At 37.1% G+C, this 16,626-nt stretch overlaps 2 protein-coding genes across 2 annotated transcripts; both read right to left on the reverse strand.

Moving 5' to 3' along the window:
* Positions 1-571: 571 nt before the first annotated feature.
* Positions 572-2,090, reverse strand: LOC133795420 (uncharacterized). Its single transcript, XM_062232873.1, has 3 exons — positions 1,437-2,090; positions 874-1,358; positions 572-587 (listed from the first exon to the last, which is right to left on the reverse strand). Exons 1-3 carry the CDS (start codon positions 1,887-1,889, stop codon positions 572-574), a joined length of 954 nt encoding a protein of 317 aa, XP_062088857.1. The 5' UTR covers positions 1,890-2,090.
* A 2,480-nt stretch (positions 2,091-4,570) lies between these two features.
* On the reverse strand, positions 4,571-9,649 carry LOC133797310 (uncharacterized). Its single transcript, XM_062235174.1, has 6 exons — positions 7,679-9,649; positions 6,417-6,850; positions 6,166-6,327; positions 5,681-5,756; positions 5,279-5,434; positions 4,571-5,100 (listed from the first exon to the last, which is right to left on the reverse strand). Exons 1-6 carry the CDS (start codon positions 9,506-9,508, stop codon positions 4,954-4,956), a joined length of 2,805 nt encoding a protein of 934 aa, XP_062091158.1. The 5' UTR covers positions 9,509-9,649; the 3' UTR covers positions 4,571-4,953.
* Positions 9,650-16,626: the final 6,977 nt, after the last annotated feature.

The following is a 16,626-nucleotide window of genomic DNA, read 5'->3' on the forward strand; positions in this document are numbered from 1 at the left end:
GTGAGGTGAACTTGGCCACAAAATCATGCTCTTGTGGCATGTTCCAAACCATTGGGATACCCTATGTACATGCTTTTGCTGCAGCCAGAAAAAGAAGCATAACATTTACTCATTGTGTTCCCCTTACTATAGAATCGAGGCATTGAAGGACACTTATAAAGATACTATTTACCCTGTTGGGAACAAGGATAAATGGGTAATCCCTGATCACATCAGAGATACGGTTGTCGGTGTCCCCGCTGAGAAAACCCCTGTAGGAAGGCCCAGGAAACAGAAAGTGGGTAGGTGAAAGAAAAATCGTTATGCTTCACGCGGGGAAAAGATTGTCAAGCCACGTAAGTGTAGCAGATGTGGTGGTAGTGGACACAATAGGAAGTCATGTAAGGGTAGGATTTAAAATATTGTGTTATGTAATTATTTAATTAATTTTGTTGCATTTATCATATGGAATACTTCGTCTAATACTTTGTGTGTTTGGATGTCGAGGCAGACACATTATGTGAATTTAATATTTTTTTATTTAATAACTTTTTCAAAAAATATTGTTTTGGAAAAAAAATAATATACAAAACTAACGATATGGTATACTATACAAGATGTGTAAGACAAAAATGTAAAGAGCATCATGGGACTAAATTCTGATAGAACAGGTCCACACACCACTTGGTCCTGAATTGCTGGATGTTCTCATCGATAACAGTATCAAGTGGTAGCCTGGCAACCAGATGCTTGATATGTTTGATGGCAAACTTACCACAATCCCCACTGCATATAATCGATTTTGTGTCAATAGAAGATAAAAATAACTTTAATTTTCCAATTTCAAAATCCACTAATTAAATAGGGGAATACATTGTCTTAGTCTGAGGACACTCCTCTGGAGGAATACAACAATATGAGAAAGGCTTTGCATTCTGCTCAGGATATACCTGGAGGTCCTCGTGGTCGTCAAACATGCCAGAACACCATAACAACGAAAGCAACAATAAGCACCAAGGCTTGATCGCTTCCTCCATCAGAACGGGACTGAGCACGCTATGGTTGGAATCATAAACGTTGATGCACCACGTTGGAATGGAGACTTCAATGGTGATCCAATGTGTGGCTTTCTCGACGTGCAAGGCAAAATATACTTCACTCTCATTTTGCCATGTTACAAGGAATTGATTATCATCGCCCTTCAACATTCTCAGCACATCGTCGTCCCATGTATACTTAGTGTCGGTCTCTCTGAAATGATTCCAACGACCTAGGCACACCTGGGGGAAGGTGGTGTTCATGATCGTAGCATCCTGCCGAAATGCAGCATGGTAAAAGTGGTGCCGGCGGCGTAGCATGTGCAAAGCGGCATCAATATGCTAAAAAAACATAAAAATTCGTTAGTACCATCAATATATTTTAAGATTGAATTGAAAACATGAATGTAATTTACATACCGAATCCCAAAGCCAAGTCTGGACTGTGTGCAACTGTAAGAACCATGCCACACCGTGCGTCCCAGTATACACGTTGCGGTCTCTCTTATTGTCAATCTTCCCGACGATCCACCTATGGAAGCTCTTCTCCTGCTGCGGGCCACACTTCCTCAGTGGTTCAGCAACTAGCCCCTGTTTATCTAGTCTGATCTTCTTTGTTAGGTCGGTGAAGTCATCAAAACGCTTGGGCCTGCGTTTCTTCCTGACAACTTCAAGGCCAGCTGCCTCCTCGAGTTGCAATACTCGTACACTGGGACTGTCAGCATCACTGGGAGCTACAAATGTCTGGGCCTGTGGAGTGGAGGGTTGATCACCGCGCTCGTAGTCTGCAGGCAAGATATCAGACTCTGTATCTGATTTTACGTCGGTGGATCGACCTGAGACCAGTGAAAGCAGCTGCGCCAACTGAGCCATGATCGTGGTCTGATTCTATAGTAAGGTTGCTTGGCCCTCCTCAACCCTCTTGAGCCTCTGCAGAAGTTGCTCATAATCAGGCTGGGCAACCTGACTAGATGAAGCTGCACAGGCCTGTGAAGTGCCCTCATCAACCCTCGGGACATCCTCATAAAAAATGGAGGCTTCCTTTGCAACTTCTGCTAGCTTCTCTACCTCCTTCTCAGGTACCACTACTTCATCCACTGCAGTCCCAGCCTCCAACTCAGGGAATAACCTGGAATCAACTTCTGGGAGGCTATTGTAGTAGACTACCTCACTGGGACGTGGCTTCAGCATGGAAAATACCACTAACTACATAGTTGAATAACATGTGTCAGAAAAACTTTAATAAAATAAATCGTTAAAGCATTAATTTGTGACATTTAACAAGATAAAATGGAACTTACTCGACGATTGGCGAATATAGGAGCCAACAGAGCTGTCGAAATAGTGATATCAGTCTCTGTAGCCCAGCTGAGCATCCTGGGAATCTAATTCCCACTGTTCTCACCGAACTTACTCCCGAGAGAAGGCATGGCCTCAAAAGCCCAGTAAATAAGCGCGGGTGCATAGCAAGTGAAACTATACTTCGCCTCCTTCTGTTTTTTGCTTGACCCCTCTTTCTTCTTCTCCTCATAGTGTTTCAATTGCTTCTTCATGTCCTTTTGAAGGCCTTTGCTAACCTTCTTAAATGACAACTTCCCCCAAGGATACTTGAAAAAGTAATCAATATCCTCAACCATCCTCAGGGAATCTCCCCATATCGTTGTTGTCTTCTCTAGGGCATTCAGTACCTCCTCTATCAAATAGCACAAACCCAGCTTAAATGCATCTTCTGGGTTTGTGGAGGCCTTCAATGCATCTTCCAACTGACCAAAACTAACCTTCGAATCACCATTAAAATATTCTTGGATGATCCGATCACTTGAAAGATGCTCTTTCAATTCATCTGGGGACGGTGATTTCCCAAAATTTAGCCCGGTAACTAGGGCAAACTCTGCAATACCAAATCTACACAGAGTGTTGCCCAGGTAGAACTGACCCTCTTTAGGCTTCTTACTTTCTACCTTACGCAACATTAGCTGATGCAGCAGAACCCCAGAAAAACTAAACGGTTTTGCCTTAAAGAACTGTCCCAACGGGCATGCCTGTGCCCTTTCAATAAGACCATGCCTCTTAAACTGCTCTATAAGGGTATCCAAGTAAGCACTACCCCTATAAGTGACACGGCCAGGAAAGTGTTTCTCCAACGACACAATAAGTTCAGGCATCTGGAAAAAAAAAAAACAAAAAAATGTTAAAAATGTTAAAAAAAAAATGTTAAAAATGTAAAACAATCTGGTAAGTCAGTTACTATCGAAGCAGAAACAATCGAGTTATATCGAGTCTTATCGATGCCTATCGAGGTGGATTCCAAAATCACAAAGAATAATATAATCGGGTTACTATCGAGTCTTATCGAGGCCTATCAAGGTAAAGCAAAAAAACCAAAGTCTAGTCATATCGAGTCCTATCGAGGCCTATCGATTCCTATCGAGAAGAGTCCTAAAAATCTCAAAGCAGTGTATCATCGAGTCCTATCGAGGCCTATCGATTCCTATCGAGAAGGGTCCTAAAAATCCTAAAGCAGTGTATCATCGAGTCTTATCGAGTCCTATCGATTCCTATCGAGGTAGGTTCTAAAAATTCCAAAGGCCGTGTATCATCGAGTCCTATCGATTCCTATCGAGGTAGGTTCTAAAATTCCCAAAACCGTGTATCATCGAGTCCTATCGAGGTAGGTTCTAAAAATTCCCAAAGTCGTGTATCATCGAGTCCTATCGATTCCTGTCGACTCCTATCGAGGCACAGTCTAATCCATTCCTCATCCTATACTATCGAGTCCTATCGATTTCTATCGAGTTTCATGAAAATATCGAGAGAAAAAACCCAGATTTCTTTATTGCCAACCCCGATCTATCCTATGAACAAAAATCACAAAAAAAACCAGTCACATACACATATTGCAGATTAAAAAAGAAAACCCTCACCTTCGCTTTCTTTGAGGTTGTTTCCTAAAAATTTTGTTGCCTTGCTCGACGTTTTCTCCTTCCCCTTCTCCAATCGTCAAGTCCGACCTTTGGGAGCCCTTGTTCGTGTTCGTGGAAGACAATGAAGGTTGGGTTCTACAAATTCAATCGAGTCCTATCAATTTCAAAGTTTGCTTGGTTCGGGTATTTTGGAAGAGAATACAGAGAGTTTGAAAAAATTATGCCAAGGGTATTTTGGGTAGTAACGGTATTAATAGGACCAAAATGAGAGACTTATAAGTATAGAGTATTTTTCTAACAGAATGTCACTTATTGCATTAAAAATCAAATTTCCCTTGTAGATTCAGCATAAATTCTACACAGCTTTTTCATAAAATAACTTTTCTAAAAGTTATCTCAAACACGCACTTAATCATTTGGATCATCTCTCAAACAAATGTGTAGAGAGAGAAGGAAAAGAGAGTACAAAAGATTTTCATACAACTCTTTCAAAAATTTACTTGGGAACTAATCTGTAAAGATTTGTCCTTTAAAGAGTGCAAATTTAAAAAATTACAATAATAATTTTTTTTTTAAAATGTCCCTTCAAAAACAAATTTAATTTAAATATTTACAGTCATGGGCCACCAATTAGATCATTCATTTTACTTTATATGAAAACTAAATTGAACTGGAAACCCCACAAAAATATACATGGGCAAGTATTTATCCGTCACACAATAAAGAAAGAACTTGAAGTTAATATGGTGTAAAACACAAGAAGAATTGAGAAATGTAAAAAATTGCAAACGGTAAAAACCCAAAAATTTGCTATTCTTTTCATTTCCACCAAAAACATCAGATATTTCGAGTTCTTGTAAAAGATTAACGTTCGACAGTGTATTCTATTTGTGCAGGGTATCCGTATAAGTAAAACCAAGAAAAAGATTTACCTAGCTTATCTGATTAAACTATTTTCAGTTGATTTCCATCTTCCTAAGTAAGTCACTGACATCATACCCCTAAGCATCCAGTTAGAGATAAAATGAAGGTACACTAGAATAACGCAGTGGAGCAGCATATGGATTTGCCCACAAATCATTATCAAGCACTGGAGACATTCTCAAGCCAATGATCTGTACATCTGGATTTGAGTGGCCATCGAGAAAAACATCTGTAATCTACATAGAAAAGAAAACGTATTGATCCAGTAAATAATTTTGCAGCGCAATATTTGTGAGTAATATTACCCAACTAATAGCTTTAATCCAGAATTATCTCACTCTGTTGAAGAGCAAATATGGGTGGAAAAAACTGGTCCATGAGCATATAACATGTACTTCTGTTTCATTGGTTTACCTGAGTACATCCAAAGAGTTTAAGCACCCTCAGTGATAGGCAGCTATCCACAATGAAACCCAATTCATTATCTGTCAAATTCCGGCACCATGACAAATCCAGACTATTCAACTTTCTTAAACGCCGGCCAATTGATAAGGCAGTGTGGCAGCCAACCTAAATGTGCATTCAAGAATTCAGCGAATTTTAAGTTTTCACATATACACAAAATGTAGATTAATTCAAGAACCTTGAACAAAACTTAAAGCAAAAACCAAAAGTTTTAGTAATGCCAGACCCCTGTCACGAGCAGCCATGAATTTGATTCATGCAATATATATTTATATATATTTTGTATAGAGAGAGAGATAACCCATGCATGTATGTGTGAATGCGTGAGCAGAGAAAAAAATGGATAAATACCTTCTTGATGTTATTCAAAGACAGTTCCTCCAGACACTCTCCAGACGATTCTAGGAATGCAGCTATACTTTTATCACTGTTTTCATTTAAAAAATAATTTTTATTAGTCTGTTAGAAAGAGGAGATCAACAGGGTTCGGCGACTGATATTTGCTTACAATGAGTTAAGATTTTGTAAACATGAGAAGAAATACAAGTTTTGGGAGATAATATCGAAGACTTCAATCACACTTTCATACAATATACAACAGTTCAATGGATTCATTTTTACATTGAATGCCACAATTTTTCCTCTAAATCTTAATGTGTGGGCGAACTGGATAAATTGTATAGGTCCTCAAAATTTTAGGAAATGTTCAGAAACATACAATTGGACTGCAGTTTCTCAGTTATCAATTAGCTTACAGTTTGTCAAGGGCAGCTTAAAAGTTAATTAGCTACAAAATTCTAAATAAATTGGTATAATTATTTAAACTTACTAACAACCTGAAAGAATTGCGGCAAAGTCTCAATCTTTGAATTGTTCGACAACCATTTGCAAGATACACTAATGAAGAATCTGTCAGTTTGCACAAGTTCCTCAGGTCGATTGAAAGTAACCCAGAGCATGTTTCAGCAATGATCTTCAATGAAGAATCTGTCACCTTTCTGCACCAAATCAAGAACATCATAACCAAAAGAAAACTTGAAATGAAATTTTTTACGAGTATCATAAAAGAAAATGTAAAGTAACTTACACACAATCAGTTAAAATGAGCTCTTTCATATTATAACCCCGACTGCCAATAAATTCCAAGATAAACTTATCACAAACATTTTCAACGCCTGCTAAAGATAAAACCTCTAATTGTTCAAGCTTCTTCAGTGCTGGCAGCATAAGCATAGCGTCAATGCCCTGGCAATCATCGAGATACAGTTCCCTCAAAATCGAACCCAATGAGTTAGCTAAAGTGTCAATACTAGAAGAGGTGAGAAGGGAGCACTGGCTGATATTAAGAGATCGAAGTGCCGGTGCAGAGGAAACAAGAGATTTTAGTCCAACATCTGAAAGCCGGCATGCACCACGAAGTGATAAAGTAATTAGTGCAGGCAAATTGTTTGCTGACTGAGCTAAGGTAGAAACCAAAATATAATCTGGCAGACAGCGTCCACACTGATCAAGTTGTAGCACCTGATTCAAGAAAAAAAAAACAATAATAAATGAGACAAGCTGCAGGCCTATAGTCCATACACCATAAACAATATCACGTTTACTGTGCATTAAAAAAAATATATAAAAACAATAAATTTCAACATCAGGATGATTCTAGAAACTATAGCCCAAAGAATCTCGAAAGTAGTTCCATGAACAATTCTTTGCAGGATTGGATATACAGCATAAAGAACAAACCAATATACATTGTAGGTAAAGGCAAACATAACAGATATTAGTAGGAATTCCAAACAAGTGCCATTACTCAAATAAGTGTACTCTCCCCAGTTTCAGTATTAAAGTAAAATTGTGCTACTATTTTAGCATAAGAGCGGGCAGTAAACTAAATCACCTACAACCCAAAACAGATCAAACTCATTGAAAAACCTACCACAAGTCTTTTGCAAGAGAATCAACTACAAAAAACATGACTTCAATATATGTACTACACATGCAATTATGATTATATAGTTCATTCAGTCATGTTCAGTTTCAAAAATCACTTTGTCACTTGAGTGAGCTACCGACCAATTATTTATCTTCACTAGTACGTGCCTCAAAAACTAGAGAAGTTAAACCAGCATAATGATCAAAAGAACCATAATAAGACATGAATCATGCAATGTTGATCCTCCTGTGTAGAGGAGAAGAGCCATAATGTGTGAGAGCAAAATAGGCTCACATTCTATTTATTTAACCCATGTGAAGACTGTTGACAATTGTTAATTATTAATTTTGTAAGGGCACATGACCAGTGAAGTATAAGAGAAGTAACTTGGTAGATTGAAAACAAATCAGAGAACATACTACTAAATTGCTCGGATCAAAGTTCTCCAAAGATTTTGTGAACTCTTCCTCTGTTAGCCAGGAACAATCCCTTAAGCGAACCTCCATTGGCGACCCTTGAACCAGAAGTCTAAAAAACTGACCATCCATCCTTCGAGAATCACATAGCAACTTACTCATCCGGTGCTTCAACCAGTCCGGGATAATTTCAAGTGAAACAATTGAATCAGCATTTTTGGCAAGACACATTGAGGATAATTCAGTAAGGGAAGGAACCCGACGCTTCAAAAGCTCACGTTCTTCACTTTTCTTAGGTGTCCATACCAGCTGAGCAGGTTTGCTACCAACCGACAAAGAACTACCTGCTGGCAGATTTCTTCTTTCTCGATCTTTAATAATCTTCAGGGCAGTGGAAAACGGACCAGGCCAATCTTCAAAATCCGTTTCATCAACATCTTCAGCAGGGATTTCATCATTTTCTTCCTCTTCACGATCAAAAAGAGCAAACCGAGTAGCATTTTGCTTGGCTATATCTCTAAACCGTTCCATGTACCTAGTTGAATTATTAATCACTCTTGTATTAGAGTTCCTAGCCTCCCCTTCAGCTATTGCTACATTGGCCAGGAATGAAATAGCATTTGAGACCTCCACATTGTCCACTGGTAAAATAGCATCTGAGACCACATTCTCCTCTGTCGAAATAGCATTTGAGACCACACTGTTCACTGAAATCTTAACTTCAGACTCCATTTCCACTTCCAATCCCAAGCCTAATCCCAATTCCAATCCCATTTTATCATCACTATTGATATTAGCTACCATTGGATCTTCAACCAACTTTCCCTTCCCTTTCTCCTTACTGCTGAATCTCCTTCTCCCGTGATGAGTATCATTGCCAATGGCAATAGGGGCTTCCTCCAGATTTTCAATGACATTACCACCCTCTTCACATCCAAAACTCATCTTTCTCTTGCCCTTCCTATTTCCTCCGACCATTTCCCTTTCATTGATAGACTCGGCACTACCACCCTCAACAACGTTCACATCAAAACTCCCTATATCACGTTCCAAATCCAACACATCTAAATCAACGCAATTCGACAAAACACCATGATTGGCCAACTCTCCCTTTTGTTTTTCTCCTCTTTCGGGTGAGTCTTCCCCAAAATCTCCCAAATCTATAACTTCCCTCTCTTTATCAACTCCTTCTACACCTTTCTTCGCAACTTTCTTACCTGACCGCAAGTTCAAGAAACCTTTTCTTCCTTCACCGTCTTCTGCACATTCCGAAGGCATAGAATTAATATCAATACCCAACTTTCTCTTCCCAGAATTTCCCGAACCCGAACCCAACCCATGTTCATCCAAACTCTCACCGGGTCCTCTATCTTCATCTCCATTCTCAAAAACCCTAAACTTCTTACCAAACAACGTAAAATCCCTCTCATTATTTACTGCTATACCCAAAACCCCGTCATCAACTGCCTCCTCGTTTCCTTTCGAAACCTGGACATCCTCACCTGAGTCACCACTCCTACGAGGACCGCCCTCGGCCGGATTCTGACCCAAAACTTCATCGGGCTCCGCCGTCTTGGAAGCGAGTCGGAGGCTACGTCTCCGCATTGACCCAGATAGAGACGCCGAATCGGGTCCTGACCCCATGGAAACTGCGGGAGAATTCGAAGGTGGGTCAGTGTTCGGGGAGCGAGAGGAAGAAAGCGCAGAAGGTTCTTTGTTCTGGGCTGGAGTAGAAGGCTCCAAACTGTGCTTTTGTCTAGTCTTTTGGGTTTTGGTTTTGGTTTTGGGTGTCGTTTCAACTGAAACGATTTCCCGAGACCTTAAAACCCTCATTGGGTTGGATTATCCGAAAGAGTAAGAGAGAGAAAGTAAAGAAATTTATGGAGCGAGAAAGTGAGTTGACTCGCGAATCAAATATTATAGCGATAGGCGAATGCGACGGAGAGTTGGAAGAGACTACGGTTAGGTTTTGCGCCCCGTTTCGGCTTTGTTAATTAAATAAAAATAAATAAAAATAAAAAGCTTGCGCGGTACGCTTATATTTTTCCCGCCATATGATAATCCTAACTTTTTTTTCCTTTTCAAAATAAATTATGTTATTTTTCTTTCTCCCTTTTTCTTTATTTTCTTTCGCGAGAATTACATTAAAATCAATTATTGTTCATTCTTTGGAGGATTTTTACTTTTTTAAGCAACTTTTATTTGTTTTCTTTAATCCAAAAATAGTAAATTCAATTATTATTCTCATTTAGTTATTAATATCTAAATTAATCAAATTACACCGAACCAATTCAATTACAAAAAATCAAATATCAAATTACAATTGAATTGGAATAGATTTGAATGATTGGATTAGATCGGATGGAATGACACTGTGAAAATACAATTAAAAATTGATACAATCCAATTACATATAATATATATTGAAAATTATTTATATTTCTTTATATATGTTAAAAAATATATTTTTTATTTTTTTATTGGCTAATTATTAGTCTTCTTCTATATATTTTCACACCTAATTAGAGAATAAAACATTGAAGATATATATCTATTCTCCTCCTTCTCTCTTATTTTCATTTTAGATTTTTGAAAATGAATGAAATAGAGGCAACAACTCATTTTCAATACTACATAACTTTAAACCAGTTAATTCATTTAGGTTCAATACTACTTCAAGATTTTAGTTTGATTAAACTAGTAAGGTTGATAGCTTTTGTAACGCCCCAACTCCAGAGACCGTTACGATGTGCCTTGTAAACAGTGCTAAACTCGCTAATCGAGTCATTTGGCCAAAACGTGTAACTAAGTATGATTAGCGGTTTAGGGATTAAACATTTTGGTTAAGATGTAACGTTTCACTAGAACGTTTAATGTATACATTGGGATCCCGAAAATATAATTTCAGAGTTTATTACAGAAAATATTTACAAACAGGCCGTTCTAAGCGGCAAAACAGGGTTCAACCCTAGTTCCACTTTAAACATCGGCCGTGGCGGACGAGCAGCTGCATATGTACACGTCATCACCTAAGCTTTCCAACTCAAGGATGGTTCAGCTTCCTCTTGCCTTTACCTGCACCACGTAGCACCCGTGAGCCAAAGCCCAGCAAGAAAACGCAGAATAACATGATATAATATCAACAATAACCATAGTAACCATTCAGGACTATCAGTCCAAGAAAATAGGTGACAATAGCCAAAAGTCACAATAATGAGCATCGCTCCCTCTAGCCATGTGACGATAGGGTCACCAGGGCTTAACTGATAAGTGATTCTTTCTTAAGTTTGATTAGGACAGGTGCAAGGTGATTAGTCACCAACATAACCTTCCTCACGACTCTAGAGTCGAAACTATGGACAACGTCCCTTAGCCATGTGACAAACTGTCACCGGGGTCATATACCTTGGCTATAGTCATCTGGTCGTAGACCAGGCAAGCGCTTATAGTTCTCATTGACCTTTCGGTCGGTCCAGCACTAATACCCCATATGAGTCATTCAATGCCGACCTCGATTAGATCTAATCTTTATTTGGCCCGGCGTTTGCAACGCACTGCCACCTCTGACCCTTGGGTCGGTAAAACACGACCAGCGCTCAGCCCGTGGTGAACTTAACTAATAATTCACAGCTTCACAGACGGATCTGACACCATTGTCGATTCTGACTAATAAGTCAGCGCCATACACAGGTAAGCCATGCCACCAAACATATACCACATGTCCAATATCCAATAACAAGGTATTCAGCATGCTTACTCAACAAATACTAGTACAATTAGGACTATGCATTAACACAGAAGCTCAAGCTCTGAACGATATCACACCCAGTATACAAAGCATGCCCTAATCACATGTTTCTCATGCATCATATGCAATATATCCCACAATCCAACATGCACCAATAACAGCCATGCATGTCACGTTTAATAGTCAACCAACACGCATCAAGAATAGCCATGCATGTCATACATAATAATCAACCGACATGCATCAATAATAACCACGCATGTCATACTCAGTAATCAACCAACATGCATCATAATAGCCATGCATGTCACATATACACAGGGTGCAGTTTTCTTATCTCAGATTCGAGCTAGAACCAATATAAGAACGACCCTTGAGAACGGTCAACTTTTAAGCCCTTAGCGGTCACCTAATCATAACCAAATATGGAACACCATCAATAACATGATAATCAAAGGTTCCACACCAATATCTAGCCCCCAAGAGATCAATCCAACCTAATCCAAGTAGTAGGGACACTCCCGAGGCCCATAGCTAAGTTCCTGGGGTCAAAACGAGCAAACGGGGTGAAAACAGGGCAAGGGCTGCGGCCCTAGCACCCTGGGCCGCGGCCCCCAGAATTTCCAGAGGCAAGCGCCGCGGCGCCCCACACAAGGGTCGCGACGCCCAGCAAGACAGAAAGGCCACCTGCTAACTCGAGCTAGGGCCGCGGCACCCAAGAACAGGGCCGCGGCGCCCAACCCAGAACCATTCTCCAACGTGTTTTCAACACTTCAAAGTCCCCAAAAACACACCTAAACATTCCCCAACCATCAAAACAAAGTTCCCAAGCTTCCCAATACCTCAAAACCCAAGGTTCAAACGAACCGAAAACTCAACGATTCACAAAATCAATTCAAAGCTTAGAAACTCGGAATAACTCAAAACTTAAACTTCAAGTACCTTTGATTGGGTTGTTTTCCGTCAAATCCTTCGGTTAAGAAGCTTCTATTCTTTCCTAGGATCGCTGTGCCTCGACCCTCGCTTGATTCCGACTCCCAGAACTCAAGATATCTTCGAAAACGCTCAAACGGTAAAACGGACCGTCAAGAGAGAGAACGAGAGGTTTCCTAACGTACGTTCTTATCTGACAAGCTACTTCAAGCTTAAGTAACCTCAAATAAAACCTAGTGCTCGGGGTCCCGAAAACACCCCCGGGGACACTATAGTCAAAACTTCCAGAATTCCATCCTGATCTCAAATACTCCCAATCTATCACCAAATAAACATTTCTATTACCCCGAAATTGACCCCGTTATGACAAAACCGCTAATCCATATATATGACCGTCTCATGCCGAATAGCTCGAATATATCTCCATAATAATGAAATCTCGTTCACAAATTACAGTATGCACCCAAAATATACATTTACGCTCACAGTGGCCAAATTACCAAAATACCCTTATAATAATAAATACTCACATATGCATGCATTCACCATCATATAATAATATAATTCACATTAACACGCATATGATCATTAAATATCATAATAAATCAATTATGGCCCTCCCGGCCTCCTAATCAAGGTCCTAAACCTCATTAGGAAATTTGGAGCATTACAACTATCCCCTCCTTACAGAAATTTCGTCCTCGAAATTTACTCAACAGCTCGGAACCAGAATTCCACTCACTAGATATAAATTTCCTTGCCCTGGGTCGCTTCCTCGACCTCACTATCACTATAGCCTTACCATAACCCAAGGTACTTTCTGTGTAACAGAACCTCATTACTTATGTCACAATCTGAACTGGCTATTCCTTACCGGAATACTCAACCCGCCACAAGATGAGTTGGGTACGGGTTGTAATAATATAAGGAGGGTTTAACTCGCACTCACTACTTTATTTTTGTGTATATACATTTTTAGTAATAATCTAAATCTAAAAATACAAACCATAAATGACTCATTAAAAATTATAAAGTTTGTGACCCTTTTAATATGTTTGATAAAGATATTGGATTTTTGGATATGAATCGTTGTATTCTTTATATTTATACATATATATTTATGGTAGTCCAAAGATTTAACTTTTTTTAATGAAAGTCGTTGCTATGAGATTAATGGTGGTAACTCAGGAATTGTATATAAAAATTTGTTTAGAAAAAATAGATGAAAAAATAAATAGTGCTACTTGTATTGATGGTTTAATATTAGTGAAATTTTTCATAACAAAACTCAAACTGTTGAAATTATTAATGTGTAGATTGATGAGTTCAATATCATTTATAATTGGAAAAATTACATAAAATACTAATTTTCGCTCAAAAATTACGTTTTTACAGTCAAACATTTTTTTTCAATTTTACGCTTTTAAGGAAATTTTTATGGTTTTGTCTTTTTTTTTTTCACGTTGTTTTTATGTTTTTTTTTTTTGTGTTTTACGTTGTTTTTAGGTTTTTTTGGGTTGATGCTTTGTTGGTCCAGTGAGTTGTTTCCAAGTTGCTTTCAAGTTGCTTTTTAGTTGTTTTTTCCTAAAAACCACATTTTCATAATTATGAAACTTTGAAAATCGTATTTTTGAAAACTTGAGTGCGTATTTTTGAAGAAAAAAAATGAATCGTAAAAAAGTAAAAAAAAAATGTGTATTTAAGAAAAAATCTCTTTATAATTTGTATAATTTAGATAATTATTATAATTTTTTTTTTGTAAAGTTTTATATTCAAATTTGAGATACTATAATATTTTATCAAATGATTATTCATGAAGACATTGATGAGTAAAGATGGTATAAGTTTGAACTTTATAGTCTATATTTTTAATTTTTAAATATCATAAGTTGATAATTTTGACATTTAAATCAACTCAACTAGTCCATAAAACTGCATAAATTCGCCCATAAAAACCGCTCAAATCGCACACTTATTGGGTAGTTATGGGTTGCATTTTTCTCAAACCATCAAATAAAAAAACTGCACAAACTGCCAAAAACTCGCTCAACCCACCTCCCGTGCACCCCTAGTATATATATATATATATGTATGTTTGTGTTCATACATGTATGCATGTGCATATAACTATATATATGTTTGTGTGTTTTTGTGTGTGATCTTAATACATTCTTTTAGCAAGATTTATTTTTTATAGTGATTGTTTCTTAAGATTTTGTGTATTGTGTAATATTGATTTTGGAGTTTTTGTTTTTTCTAGGTCAAAGTGGTGAATTTTATTTAGATTTGTTATTTTTATTGTTGTATTAATGTATATAAAAAATTATTTTTTAAATTATTATTAATAAGATAAAATAGAGTTAAAAAGAATATGGAGGTCCAATGCCTCAAAATTTTATTAATTAATATTTTTTAGTAAACAAATCTCTCTAACTCCAAAAATGAGACTTGTTTTTAATAAAAATAAAAAATGCTTAAAAATGAGATTTTTGAACCAAACAATGTATTTCAAGGTCCAAAACCTTTCATCTAATCTATAATGCCTCTAAAAATGATACTTTAAAAAATATATTATTAACATAAAAAATGGTAAAAATTACATTATTCAAGTAAAAGTTGGTAAATTTGGCTAAAAGTGCAAGTTTTAAAAAAAAGCCTATTACAAGGCCCTATGAATCTAAATCTAAATCTGAACTCGTCCGAAATCTGAAATCTGAACTCGACAAAACCTTAATGTAGTTTGGACGGGTTTTGGAGGTGCTTTCTTAAATCTGAAACCCGTAAATTCCGAATCTAAAAACTCAAAATCTGAAAAACTCGCCCGATGTGCACCCCTACATACTAGCACCCATTCACCTGAAACTCGCTCCAACCTGAAGCAATTTAGGTGAAACCCACTCAATTGGAATACATTTTCAAATTGGGTGCATATAGTACCTTTAGGGTTTCGGGTAAAAAAAAAGATTCCAAAGTCTCTCACCGTCGTGCCTCTCCCACCATGCCATTTTATTTCTCATAATCTCATTCTCTCAGTTTGTCTCAAATCCCACGATCATTAATTCTCTCATTCTTAGTCTCTCACCCGCACCCCAACACAACCCACTCTGGCTCTCTCTCAACTATCACTCAGTGTCACCGTGTGTTTCATATGGACAAGCGTTTATTCCCTTTTCATATAATAATGGAGCATATTTATTTATTTCTTTATTTATTTATTTTATATGCAGTGATAAAATTGTCTACAAATTTGAACAAAATGATATGACGCATTGATTGTTAATAAAAAAATATTTTAAAAAATAGAAAAATATATTACAAGAGTTATATATATATATTGTTGACACTCGATTTGGCCAACGACACAGAGTCAAAAATACGACAAGAAATGAGATGATAATCAATAATGGAATCTAATGATAAATAACAAACGCAAACGATTTATAGTGGTTCGACCCCAATTGATGGTGATGACCTACGTCCACTTAGTGCTATTATTAAAATTGAATTCCAATGTCGTGATCAAAGAACTAGGGTTCTTGAGTTTCACAAACCTTTGGAGAGTTACAATAAGACGATGGATAATCGCATTGTATGTTACTTCTCTCAGTATTCAGAGAAGGGATTCAAAAGTCAAAAAGTCCCAACATTAAGCTCTCTCATGCATATTTATAGGCTCAAGGGGGGTTACATGGACCAATGAGCCTTAACTCTCCTTAATATCTGTGTATCAAGGTAATAAAAAGGAAATAATCAACGTAGTTATTACAAGATTACAATCTTTTAAGGAAATAAACTGAATCATACGACCAGGCTAGTCGTATCTAATCGTGAAGTTTGACGAAGCAAGGTGTAGCTGGTCGATAATCGAACAACATCACCTTATTTCGACTCTGCCACGTGTCAACTACGTGTGAGAAATCCTTGTCACGTCATCAGCAGCCGTTTTTGGGTAAACATATATATATTATATATCTCTTTTATATAAAAATTCGTATTTAAAGAAAATTCTTAATGTTAGCGGTTATTACAAATATTTAATAGGATATATACTTTTAAAAGTTATTAAAAATAGATATTTATTAATTATATTAATACAAATTCAAATATTATAAAATATCATTATTATAATAATATATAATACATAATAATTTTTATTGAAAAAATTATTATTTATATTTATAAAGAAAACATGTTTTTTAATTATTTAATGTAACTTAAACTAAATATATATTTATATGTAATAACAACAAACGTTATAAATACATTATAT

Source organism: Humulus lupulus, chromosome 8 (genome assembly GCF_963169125.1).
Source record: "Humulus lupulus chromosome 8, drHumLupu1.1, whole genome shotgun sequence".
In the NCBI taxonomy this organism is placed as follows: domain Eukaryota; kingdom Viridiplantae; phylum Streptophyta; class Magnoliopsida; order Rosales; family Cannabaceae; genus Humulus; species Humulus lupulus.